At 36.4% G+C, this 13,969-nt stretch overlaps 1 protein-coding gene across 1 annotated transcript; it reads right to left on the bottom strand.

Moving 5' to 3' along the window:
• Positions 1-8,814: 8,814 nt before the first annotated feature.
• On the bottom strand, positions 8,815-12,939 carry LOC140161752 (craniofacial development protein 2-like). The gene is made up of 2 exons (XM_072185050.1): positions 12,505-12,939; positions 8,815-8,877 (listed from the first exon to the last, which is right to left on the bottom strand). Exons 1-2 carry the CDS (start codon positions 12,937-12,939, stop codon positions 8,815-8,817), a joined length of 498 nt encoding a protein of 165 aa, XP_072041151.1.
• Positions 12,940-13,969: the final 1,030 nt, after the last annotated feature.

The following is a 13,969-nucleotide window of genomic DNA, read 5'->3' as shown; positions in this document are numbered from 1 at the left end:
TTTTTCATTGTTTTAAACATGTTAAACAGCTGTCAAAGTGTTTTGCTTATGGGATTGAGATTTAGCTATAGCCGGAGCCTATAGGGTAAGCACAGATTTGAGGTCAAAGGTCATTAAGGGTGTAATTCCAGTACATAACAAAGAGCTCCAAAATGCTTCTTTTCCTGCAGATTACATGGTATACAGAGGTGCGACTGACACATAAGCATTGACATTAGCTGGTGTCTATATATTGTAACAGATTTTGAGTTCAAGATCATGTAGGGGTCAAACATAGTTTATTACTGAAAACAACTTTGAAATTCCCTTTTGCTGCATATTAAGTGCTGTGATTATCAGAACAATGGCATCATGTGCATAGGGTTATAATTACAGTTGGCTTAAACATGGGGAGGGGTCTGTTTTGGGGGAAATTCTAAATGTTTATCCAATTTGAATGAAATTAGTATTATGTGATGTTGATATGATTCAAAACACGATGGAGGTAATTTTAAGGTCATCAGAGGTCATCAGAGGTCAAGTCAAGATCAAATTGTTTTTATTATATTGTCATTAAACTTAGTGCCTATATTTTTTCACAAAAAGACAATTTTAACCAAAGCCATTTCAAGGTCATCAGAGGTCATTTCAAGGTCACGACTGGACTTCGCGGTCTTACAAGACCGCAACATATCTATTTCTATGTCTTTCTTTTCGATCAGTGTTCCGGGGAAATTCGTTGTGACGACGAGTCATAATCGATGCATGATGCACGAAGCAGTAAGCGAGCATGAAAAGAGCAATGATGAACAGAAGAAAAAGATTCACACGTTCACTTAATCATGAACTACAGTGATCATGAACAAATAGAACTGGAGCACGCAATATATCATGTCTAGAGTTGAAAATGATATAAGAATAATAATAGTAGTAAATCAATAATAAATATGAAGTATAAATAAATTAAACTAAAGTAATAAAAGTATTTAATGGAGGATATTTATAGATAGAAGAAAAATGTAATTGAACAAAGTGCAAATAAATTAATTGATCCATGGAGATAAGTAGTGTAATAATCAGCATGGTAAAAGAAGATGGTCTCACAAACAGAGAGTTTGCTCTGAAAAAAAATCAGTGAATGGATGGTACAGCTAGCAGGTGAAAAGGGCAGTTAGACCAAGCAAAAAGGGGTGACATTTCCATTGTTCTTTGCCCTACAGTGTGCGTACGCATCGTAGTTTGCTCAGAGCACGTGCATTTTAAATCGCCTACACAAGAAAGCCATTGACAGTGTAGCGGCTCGTTCATGCATATCGATAGACGATGTCAAGTGGTCTATAAATAAAACCATGAATGAAATAAGATTGTATAATTATTTGCCGTCGTAGTGTGATGTCAAAATCGATCGATGCCAAGTTAACTGGTTTACTCACGGAACCACGATCAAAACGAACACAACACAAAGCCAGTGGATTTAAGTTGGCACAAATTCGTACAAACTGTATAAACTCTGTTTTTACTGATCATACTCCTTCGCCATCCGACACCAAACTCTTGTTTTGGTTATTTAGACAACTAATGACATACACCTGTTAAAAAATACTCGTTTAAAAAAAAGCCCGCAAAACATCGATGCTATGATTTAAACTGGACTGAATGCAGCCAATCGTATTTCATACCAATATAAATGTGATACACCCAAGGGTGAAATGGTGATTCATATCTCTTTATTGAGGTTGTGCATATAACGAATCATACCGTGAATATGACGGACTACTCAAATGCATTCAACAAAAGCATGATCAATCTACCGTGACATTTAGTCTCACACACAAAACAAATGCACTACGATCATATTGGTTGATGACAACATTTGATTGAATGGACTGGACTGCGCCATGATTACGGTGAAGGACACCGGTTAAAATCCTTTGTTTGGAGCCAATCGATAAAAGCATGCAGGGCATCTATAGATATATTTGTTTCAGCATAGCGCCACCATAAATGTATTGTAGTTAAGTTTCGAGGCGAACGGCATTATGAGGTCCGCCCGCACAATGCCGTAACAGGTAACCCGTATGACGTTTCCAGTGAACGCCTCTTCGCAATCTCTGTAATGCGTCTAGCGTAACAAACACCGTTCTATAACCATGATAATACAACATAACTAATATTCATCTTGATGGAAATGTAGCTTGGCTATAGTACAGGTTCGCCTGATGCGTTGCCTGTTTAAACCTCTCTGGCTCCTTCGACTAGTTAACACATTGAATTTTAATACGCCTGCAGCTATTTACTATCATGTGGAAACATCTATTATAAAATAGATTCTTCTAATCAAAGTAAACTGTTCTTTGTTTTCTTTTCATTGGCCACTACGACTTAAACGTGCCGCACGCGATTTGAATACAAGTATGTTACCTACAAAAACTAAGCTAGTCAGTCTATATCAGTTCAGTATTATCGTCGTCTGTACTTAAAATGCCAATTTGCAAAGCTTGAATAGTCTAGATACATACCGTTTTTTAAGCCTCTCACTGCTTTTCCTTGTTTCTCAGGAAACGGTTAAAGAGAGTAACATAGGTAGGTGTCAATTTCACCTCAAGTGCATGGGTAGTCTTACAATCAGCGTTCGAAATAAGGCGCGTCCTTGCGTCAAATACCCGTGAAAGTAGGCGCGGACCCACAAATTTCTTAATAACTGAACCAAGCAAAGAGCAGAAAATCCTAGTTTTGTTGTTCATTTGGAAAATCTGGTTCACATAAAACGTCCAGCTCCCTGAGTACACCTTCATTTTAGTTTCCCATCAAGTTTTCAATCCGAGTTTTCAATTTTCTACAATCTACATACCGTGACCGCTGTAGCTACTTATCTCTCTTGAAATTTCAAAGGCAAGAGTCTGGGGTCGGACCCTTGAAAATTGGTGAGGACCTTTGACATTTTCAAAGGCATTTTTTTTATATTTTTCTTCTTATTTCGAGGTCTGCTTACAATAGGCCACCAAACACGTCCTACAATAGGCTATATAGTAGGACTACGACTGCTCAGTTAGACACTCACTTCCACATCTGCTTTTTTTTTCTTTTAATTTCAATGTGTGCCAAAAATTGCTGCCCCTTTCAGCTTCCCAACAGTTGCTTGCCTCCACCAATTTTTCCCTATCCGAGCGCCCGTCCTTATTATTGCACAGCCCTGAAACATGTTTTATTTAAATTCATTCAATTCACTAGCTTAATTTTCGTCGAACGTGTGTAGTTCAGTATCGTTACTTGTTGACATAATAGTGACCTATATTCGTATCCACAAATCCGTCCTGCTTTATGTGTGTTTTAAAATGCTGATTACTAATATAAAATAGTAATTGCCACTTGCCAGGTGGTATGTATCTAAAGTCATAATGACTGGCTAAAGTACGTGGCTCATATTAACTATATAGTCATATGTACCATCAAGTTATAAATGTTACTTTATTTTGTAGATTTAAAATTCTAAGTCGTTAGTGTTAAAATTGTACAATATTTACTAGTTCGATTTTAAAGTCACTTAGTTGCTTAATAAATAATAAGTTAATGTGTTCTTACTTAGGTTTCTCTGATATTAACGCAAGTGTTATTTTCATTTTGTTTATTATAATATTTTTGTCTTTACGAAAGCTGGGCCCTAACATATTTTTTCCTATCATAGTGGCCGCTAAAATAAGCGCTCAAACGACTTGGTCTAATCGGAAGTCCATCCTTTTCGCTGAATTACTTACAACTTTTTTTGAGGTTATGGTCGCCGATCAAAGTTGGGTTTAATAGCAACACAAAATAAATTAATTTCTTATTTTGGTCATAGCGTACAAGGCATTTAAAGTTAAGTTGGTTCAAATCCTGGAATTTGAAAACTGTTGGGCCTCATAACAGCTGAAGTGATGGTCTAGAGTATACAATTAGAATAACATGGAAACCAAGTCATTTGTTTGATAGATATGAATATCTTTCAACTTTAGGAGAAAATCATTAATGCATTATGTCTATGATTATGTCTAAGTTAAGAATTTTCAACCAGTTAGTGAATATTTCTAAATTAACATGACAGACCTTAAAGATTATTAGGTCTCCCATAGCCTTCCATTTGATTACATACTTTCAAGACATTAGCTTGTTTTTATTTTCTCACTTATGTATATTATTGTTCTGGCATGACTGAAAATTGTGATTGAATGAATCCGATACTGATTCAAGTATTGAAGTGAATAAAGATATAGATATATCGAGGATGTCATGACCAATATGGTATCTTTTAAGGATCAGCACTTAAATACCAAACCTAAGCTGTAATTTGCATATCCGATTGTGAATACCTTCGATCCTTATATCAAACTCAAAAGCTGCAAAGCATGTTTCCATCTTAATTTGAAATTTTGGTGTAAATCATTTGTTTTTATTTCAGATTTCGCTCTTTAAATGAGTGATAATGCATGATGATACTCAATAATTGCGTCATAAGCAATTACACCCAGGGGGACATGGCAAGTCTCCTCCGTTAAATAAATTCCCCAGATATTTTAAATGTGCTTCTCATCCACAATCGTGAAGTTGTTAACATTAATTAAGTTCCGTAATAAGACGACGTTCGGGTTATATATCAAATTTCCGTTTCCTATGTGAAATAAAATAGTGTAATAATAATAATATTGAAACGTAAGTCCTTCAATTACTGTAAAGATGTCTGAACAAAAGAAAATGACATGTTTAATTCATCATCTTGCAACAAATTCTTTTATCTATGGATTTAAACAAGTTAAAGGAGTATAAGGAATACAACATAAGATTGTTACATTCCTATAATTGTGTTTTCCCGATGATTTGGGTTTAAGGAGCTCAATATAAATTCCATGCTGTCGTCATGAATTCTATCTGTATAAACTTTCTCATCATCTTTCATGAGATTCCCGAGAGAATACTCCTCTGCCTTTAAAAAAAAATCTTAAGCACAGTGTGATCATATTAATGCAGAAACAGGAAGTATCTATCTCAGCTGTCTTATTGTAACTGGTAGGTATTTGTTCCTAATTTGAGAAGTCAAAAGATTGAAAAAACAATGGAAATCAATCTTTTCTACTTAAAATTCAATCGAAACCGATTTGCCACTAACTTTAATCGCTAAAAGATTAAGAATCACTCCTTTTGATGGAAAAAAAAGTTTAAAAATTAAATCACCCGACTGAATATACAGTCGAAAACGATTTGTCCCTAATTCGAGAAGGCGAGATTAAAAATTCAATCTATCAATATGGTTAAATACCAACAACATCTGCATTCAGTTTTGAGTTATAAGCTTTTATTAGAATCCGAACGCAAGAAGACCGTAAGTTCTTGGTTGATATACAAAATGGTTCTTCTTGCCTATACCCATATACCTGAGAAGTATCAATAGTATGGCTTTTTTTTTGGTTTCCAAATTATCTTATTTAAAAAAAGTTTAAGCGATCATATCTGAAAATGCCAAATATGGACTTACGGTCTTCTTGCGCTCAGGTCTTCATTTTTGGAGGGACAAGAACATATATCCATGAAAACCAGGATGGGTTTAATTCGAGCATCGGTTACTTCACTTTTAGTATGTGGTGGGAAACCTGACCACTGAATGCAGAAACTCAACGCTTTCGGGTTTTCAAAAGGTGAGATGCGCAAATGAAACTAAATATGGCAATGAAAAATAAAACGGTTTTACCAAATGCAGGTGTTTCCACGTAAAATAATATTTATTTCGATTATTTGTCTATTTGACTTATCATCGTGACATCAAACCTCCTTCATCTGTCACGACATAGTGCGTTAAGAATAATCACATCATTTGATATTGGTTGAGATAGAAATGAAGACGTAGACGTAAACAATAATGGATACGCAAACATGGCCAAGAGGATCGTCTCTCTCAGAGTAATCCACCTCACTAAAGCTTCCTGTATTATGTTATTTGAGAAACAGATACATCTAACTAGCATTTGACCTCTTTTTCTTTCTATAATCTGTAGAACATTTTCAGGGCCTTCTAAATTCGAAAATCACCGTGTTTTGGGCCCATATAGGGTAAAAGTGCAAAATGTGGCTCGCTTCGTGTGCACTGATTATCAAAATAGAAAAATAAACACCACATTTGGGGCTTACATGATCCAAAATTAAATTCTCTGACATTCGCGCAATAAAGCCCAGTAAAACCAAAACAAAATATGCTCGTCTTCGACCTCCCCACTCCTTAATTATAATGATTCCGCCGCCACAAATTGCTAACATAACATAGTGATCGAATCGTAACATTTGCCATGTGGTATGTATTTGAAGCCAATCTTTTGCAATGCTCATTTTGATCACAGTGCTTCTGTAAAGAATTTGTTTCATATTTACGTATCACCAAGACTCACATAATATTATCAACTTTTTGAAAGCACGTTCTGATGAAATTTCGTAGGTTTATATTCCCAAGTCGCGAGTTCATATTCCACTTTAAGACTTACGTTTACATTTAAAATTGGGTCAGGTAATGTGTTTTTCTTTCAAATCCAATTTTAAGGCAGGTGTTATTTTCTTCTATTTAACCCTCACCTTACGAAGGGGGCAAATAGTGGACACAAATCTTACCATCTTACTCGGGGGCTGGGTAGTAGATTAAAGTTTAGGGGTATGAGTTGCTGGGGCCCAACAATATTTAATGTTGGTGTCTCAAAAAGGGATACTGACTTCAACAAATATATTTAGATTAGATAATATATGTTATTTAACTGTATTCCTTAGCCAAAAATCTTTTATAATGTTTTTACTATGTTTTAACAAACATTCTAATTCAGCCAATACATTGTATATAGCCATGATTTCGCAAATCTGCAAGGGTACACTTACTTCATAACAACATTATGCTCGTACTTATTAAGGGCCACTGGATTTAAGACACCCGTATCTATCCATTGGTACCAACATAGAAGAGCATTGAGGGTTTAATATAGAATTCCAGAAGATGAAATTATTCTCTCCTGTGAGCAAAGGGTGCAACAACAACTTACATCGTAAGGCAAATGTTAATTACGGAAAGAAATTGCTTCGTGCTCAATAAGCTAATGGCATTTGCCGATTATTTGAAACGTATCTCAGTATATAATACCACATGAATTTCACCCCGAAGCGACGCTCATAATGACATTATTGTTATTCCTTTAACTTATTGGCCATGCAAGTCAATGAGCATTTTGCCTGAAACAACCTCCTAAAATGAATGGTCCTAATATAACAACTTAGGTGTCGAACATTTCTCAAAAAGTGTGTACAATATTTATCAGTTGTTGTAATGAGTACGTTAAGAAATTACACGGGATGACACGTTTAGCTACTATAACTGAAATAACAATCTGCTCAAAGATACCCTTACGTACATGTTCCACATCTTAGTATAAAACGTTAACACCGACAATGTCTTCTAATCAAACTAAACTGCTCTTTGCTTTCTTTTCATTACATCGGCCACCAGGACATATCCGTGCCGCGCACGATTTGAATACAAGTAAAAAACAGTTTAGCTATTCAGTCTATATCAGACCAGTATTATCGTCGTCTGTACATAAAATGCCAATTTGCAAAGCTTAAATGGGGTAGATATATAGGCGATTCCATACCGTTTTCTGTTAAGCCTCTCATTGCTTTTCCTTGTTTCTCAGGAAACGGTTAAAGAGAGTAACATAGGTAGGTGTCAATTTCACATCAAGTGCATGGGTAGTCTTACAATCAGCGTTCGAAATAAGGCACGTCCTTGCGTCAAATACCCATGAAAGTAGGCGCGGACCCGCAAATTTCTTACGGTACGGGTCCGCGTGACCCGTAATAATTGAACCAAGCAAAGAGCAGAAAATCCTAGTTTTGTTGTTCATTTGGAAAATCTGGTTCACATAATACGTCCAGCTCCCTGAGTTTTCAATCCGAGTTTTCAATTTTCTACAATCTACATACCGTGAACGCTGTAGCTAATTATCTCTCTTGACATTTCAAAGGCAAGAGTCTGGGGTCGGACCCTTGAAAATTGGTGAGGACCCTTGACATTTCAAAGGCATTTTTCCTTCTTATTTCGAGGTCTGCTTACAATAGGCCACCAAATACGTCCTACAATAGGCTATATAGTAGGACTACGACTGCTCAGTTAGACACTCACCTCCACCTCCGCATCTTTTCTTTTAATTTCAATGTGTGCCAAAAATTGCTGCCCCGTTCAGCTTGCCAACAGTTGCATTTTTCCCCAAACAAGCGCCCGTCCGTATTATTGCACAGCCCCTGAAACACTTGCCAGCTGGTATGTATCTAAAGTCATTTGTAATGACTGTATCGTTTTTGTTAAGTACGTTGCTCATATTAATCATACGAGTAGTCATATGTACCATCAAGTTTTAAATGTCACTTTATTTTGTAGATTTAAAATTCTAAGTCGCAAGTGTTCACATTTTACAATATTTACTAGTTCGATTTTAAAGTCACTTAGTTGCTTAATAAATATTAAGTTGCAAAATCGGGTTGTCTAATGGGTTCTTACTTAGGTTTCTCTGATGTTAACGCAAGTGTTATTTTCTTTTCGTTTATTCTAATATGTTCGTCTTTACGAAAGCTGGGCCCTAACATATTTCCCTATTATAGTGGCCGCTAAAATAAGCGCTCAAACGACTTGGTCTAATCAGAAGTCCATCCTTTTCGCTGATTTATCGAGAACAAAAATTACCTATAACTTTTTTCGAGGTTATGGTCGCCGATCAAAGTTGGGTTTAATAGCAACACAAAATAAATTAATTCCTTATTTTGGTCATTGCGTACAAGTTAAGTTGGTTCAAATCCTGGAATTCGAAAACTGTTGGGCCTCATAACAGCTGAAGTGATGGTCTAGAGTATACAATTATAATAACATGGAAAACAAGTCATTTGTTTGATAGATATGAATATCTTTCAACTTCACTAAAAATGGCAGAACTTTAGGGGAAATCATTAATGCATTATGTCTATGATTATGTCTAAGTTAAGAATTTTCAACCAGTTAGTGAATATTTCTAAATTAACTTGACAAACCTTAAAGATTATTAGGTCTCCCATAGCCTTCCATTTGATTACATACTTTCAAGATATTATCTTGTTTTTATTTTCTCATTTATGTATATTATTGTTCTGGCATGACTGAAAATTGTGATTGAATGAATCCGATACTGATTCAAGTATTGAAGTGAATAAAGATATAGCTATATCGAGGATGTCATGATCAATATGGTATCTTTTAAGGATCAGCACTTAAATACCAAACCTAAGCTGTAATTTGCATATCCGATTGTGAATACCTTCGATCCTTATATCAACGCAAAGGTTATCAAAAGCAGCAAAGCATGTTTCCATCTTAATTTGAAATTTTTGTGTAAATGATAACAAATCATTTTTTTATTTCAGATTTCGCTCTTTAAAATGAAGGATAATGCAAGGTGATACTCAATAAAAGTCTCTTCAGTTAAGGGATCTGGAATGAGCGTTTAGAGCGTTTCGACAGTATTTTTTGTGGGACATGAGAGCACATCAGACATATCGAATTGCATTCTGAATACGAAGAATGTCTTTCTGATATCAAATAATTTCCATTTTTGAAATTCACGATATAATACAAATTTTATGACAAATTATTAAAATTTGATATTTTTCACATTTTGATATATAACAGTCCCCGAAGTAAATTTTATAAATCTAATGATATATTCTTAAAGTGTATGTAGCTGGGAGGAAAAGCCGACGATCAATTGAAAATTTGAACCTTTCATATTGAAGATATGGATTTTTTTCTTAAAAAGACCTAATTTTTTAATGGTGTTTTGGGAAAAATTCAAATCTTCAATACGAAAGGTCAAAATTTTCAATTGATCGTCGGCTTTTCATCCCTTTACACTTTAAGTATAAATCATTAGATTTATAAAGTTTACTTCGAGTACTGTTAAATATCAAAAATATAAATTTTTAATCATTTGCCATAAAATGTGTATTACATTGCGAATTTCAAAAAATCAAATTTATTTGATATCAGAAGGACATTCTTCGTATTCAGAATGCAATTCGATATGTCTGATGTGCTCCAATGTCCCACAATAAATACTGTCCAAATGTTCATACCCCAGCCCTTAAATAAATTCCCCAGATATTTTAAATGTGCTTCCCATCCACAATCGTGAAGTTGTTAACATTAATTAAGTTCCGTAATAAGACGACGTTCGGGTTATATATCAAATTTCCGTTTCCTATGTGAAATAAAATAGTGTAATAATAATATTGAAACGTAAGTCCTCCAATTACTGTAAAGATGTCTGAACAAAAGAAAATGGCATGTTTAATTCATCATCTTGCAACAAATTCTTTTATCTATGGATTTCAACAAGTTAAAGGAGTATAAGGAATACAACTTATGATTGTTACATTCCTATAATTGTGTTTTCCCGATGATTTGGGTTTAAGGAGCTCAATATAAATTCTATGCAGTCGTCATGCCTTCTATCTGTATAATTTTTCACATCATCTTTCATGAGATTCCCGAGAGAATACTCCTCTGCCTTTTCCAAAAAAAATTTGGGAAGTCAAAAGATTGAAAAACAATGGAAATCAATCTTTTCTACTTAAAATTCAATCGAAACCGATTTGCCCCTAAATTTAATCGCTAAAAGATTGAGAATCACTCCTTTTGATGGAAAAAAAAGTTTGCAAAGTTCAAATAACCAAAGGCGAGATTAAACATTCAATCGGGTAATAAGAGAGTACAGGTCATATTTCTATTTGCTCTTCGAACGAAACAAAAACAAAACGTTTGCTGTTAAGAATTATTCTGTACGTAGCATGATATGGCATATTCATTTATCTTGCTTTCCATATCACCAGATGGTATTGAAGAAGTTGGCGTTTGTGTCTCGAGATTGACGGAGTTCTCCAAAAAATAGGTGATACACGTTTTAAACTGGCTACGTCAAAGGGTGACGTCAAAGGGTGACAAAGGGTGTACAGATTACCGATTTAGCATGGGGGACACAAAAAGGTGCTTAAAAACACATTTTGAATTTGTTTTTGTTTTTGTCAATTTGCGAGCGAATGAGTAAGTTTGAGTTGAGGAGGTCGGGCGGGGACATCTAGCCTATTAGTTTGAGAGGGTCTCTCTCTCTCTAGGTGCTGTTTGGTTCCAGTAAAGGTTCTGCAACAGTCGTAGATCCTTTCCATGCAGGTCTAGCTTACCAAGATCTTCAAAAAGCTGATCATGTCTCACCTTGTCAAAGGCTTTTGAGTAGTCAATGAAACACATGAAAACATCCTTCTGCATCTCTACCGCTCTCTCTGTTATCATTCTCAAGACATAAATCGCATTCCTGGTACCAGCATCTTCTACAAAGCCGAACTGCTCTTTACCAATCTCAGGTTTTATTCTACTTCTTGCACGGAGTAACAGGATTCTTAGAATTATCTTTGTAACATGGCTCATACGGCTAATTGTACGGTGTTGTTCACAATCCACAGCGCCAGGTTTCTTGGGAAGAGCAACAAAGATTGATTTGCTCAGGTCTGCCGGAAATATCCCATCATCATACATTCTGTTGATGACTCCTGCCAGTTTCTCAATTCCATAATCCTCTAATGCTTCAATCATTTCAACAACAATTCCATCTGGCCCAGCAGCCTTATTTCTGCTCATCATTTTTATAGCTGATCGAACCTCTGACTGCAATATCTTTGGACCCTCAATAGAATCTGAAAAGCTTGGCAAACCGTCCCTTACATCGTGAAATAACTCCCCAACATATTCCATCCACCTTTTCATTACATCATCTTTCCCTACCAGCATATTACCATTCTTTGCCTTGATGCACCCAGAGCTTGAACAGCCTGATTTCCTGCCTGAGATCTCATTTATCCTCTGGTACACATTCCGCCGATTCTCTCCAAATTGACTCTCAATTTTGGCACATTCACTATTCAGCCAGGTCTCTTTGGCCTCCTTACAACGTTTCTTTATTTGCCTGTCCAACTCTCTATATTCTTTCGAATCCCTGTCCATGATCTTTTGCCTGTCTCTCATCATTGATAGAATTTCTTCTTTCATCCACTTGCTTTTACTTTCTCTCTTCTTCTTTGGCAGGCATTCCTCTGCTGTTTCAACCAAGATATCCCTCATTGATTCCCATGTCATGTCAGTTGCTCAAACCTGTTCTCCACTTTGATGGAATACTCCATTCGGATCTCTGGTTTCTTCAGCTGTTCAAAATCTACCTTCTTCGTGATCTTCGCTCTCTTCAACTTTCTCAGCTTACAACGAAGTGTGCATACTACTGAAATATGATCACTTCCGCAGTCTGCCCCTGGATGTGTCTTCGCATGTTTCACTGCTCTTCTAAATCTGTCATTAATGGTTATGTAATCTATCTGGTTCCTTGTGCGATCCCCAGGGCTCTTCCATGTATATATTCTTCTGGGGTGCTCCTTAAACCAAGTGTTTGTGATTACCATGTTGTTTTCTTCACACCACTGCACCCATCTATCACCACGCTCATGTCTATCTCCAAGTCCAAACTTGCCTACTGTTTTGCCATCTTGTCCTTGCCCCACCTTTGCATTCAAATCTCCCATGATCAGTTGTATTTCATCTGATTTGCACTGAGACTTTACTTCCTCCAGTTTATCATAAAAAACATCAATCTCCTCTTCTGTGCTCTCTGCTGTGGGAGCATATACTACAATAACAGAGATATTGAAAGGTTGTCCTTGTAGTTTGACCAGCAAAACTCTCTCACTTACAGTCCAATAGCCCAGCACACATTTAGCCATATCTGCATCTAGCATTAGCCCAACTCCTTTCTCATGCTTGTCACCACCTGCATAAATCATCTTGAAGTCATTGATTTTGAAGTCTCCATTATTAATTTGTCCACCTGGTTTCATTTATTCCTAGTATGTTGATTTTAAGTCGGGTCATCTCTTGCTAAACATTTTCCAGCTTCCCACTCTGGTTAAGAGTTCGCACATTCCAGGTTCCAACTCTGATGATCTTACTTTTTCGCAAGATGACCTTATTGTTTCGAACAGTAGCTAGCTGATGGTCTGGGCCCACCTGCTCTCCATGGGACACCCTACCGGGCGAGGAGCCGTCCACATTATGTTCCACAAACCCCTTCACGCCGTTAGTCTCTAACATCAAATTGTGACCTTCCATGATTAATCTTGGGAAACAATAAGTGAAGTGGTATCCCGTTGCCTTCTTCACTGCAGCATTGACAGCCGTGTTTGGGGTTGCCAAAACGCCCATCACTAAATCGAGTACTGCCGATATCCTTGAATATATTAAGGAGCGCCAAGAACTCGTACTACATCGCTGCTGCTCGATGCAGGGCTAACCATGTATCAGGGTTGAGCCTGTTATTGATCCTGCCGATCCTGTTGGTGCCATCCAACATCAACTGGCCCCTAAGATTTCATGGTTAATGAGAGGGTCATTATGCCGAAAAGGGCTAAAGTTATAGTTTCCTCAATTTACGTTATAATTAGAGTTAAAATTAGGGTCACAGTTATGTTCATCGGTGGCACTACGGGGGGGGGATACTTATCTTGACTCCCAAATAAATAAATCCATGACCCCTTCCTTCCGAAGAAAAGTTCCCTACGTGCAAACATTATCAGATAACATCATCGGCAGCTATCCAGTTCTGACCTTAATGCCAGTAAGAATCACATTTCTTCATCAATATGGCCAATTGCCACGCCCATTTAGCACGGAAATAATGAAATATAACTTTTTAAATCAGCTATATCTAGCTTTTCCGTCATAATTTTTTTTTTCCGTAATGGAAAATCCAAATAAAGAGTTTAGGTTTCGGGTCAAATTATTTTGCCCTTTGCAATCAATGCCACTATTTTGCAAAACCAATTTTCCTTGTAACCTGTCATTTTCGCCTATACTTTTGCGTGTGGAACT

Source organism: Amphiura filiformis, chromosome 10 (genome assembly GCF_039555335.1).
Source record: "Amphiura filiformis chromosome 10, Afil_fr2py, whole genome shotgun sequence".
NCBI lineage: Eukaryota > Metazoa > Echinodermata > Ophiuroidea > Amphilepidida > Amphiuridae > Amphiura > Amphiura filiformis.
The sequence above is the reverse complement of the archived record's forward strand: the minus strand, read 5'-3'. Positions and strand labels throughout refer to the sequence as shown.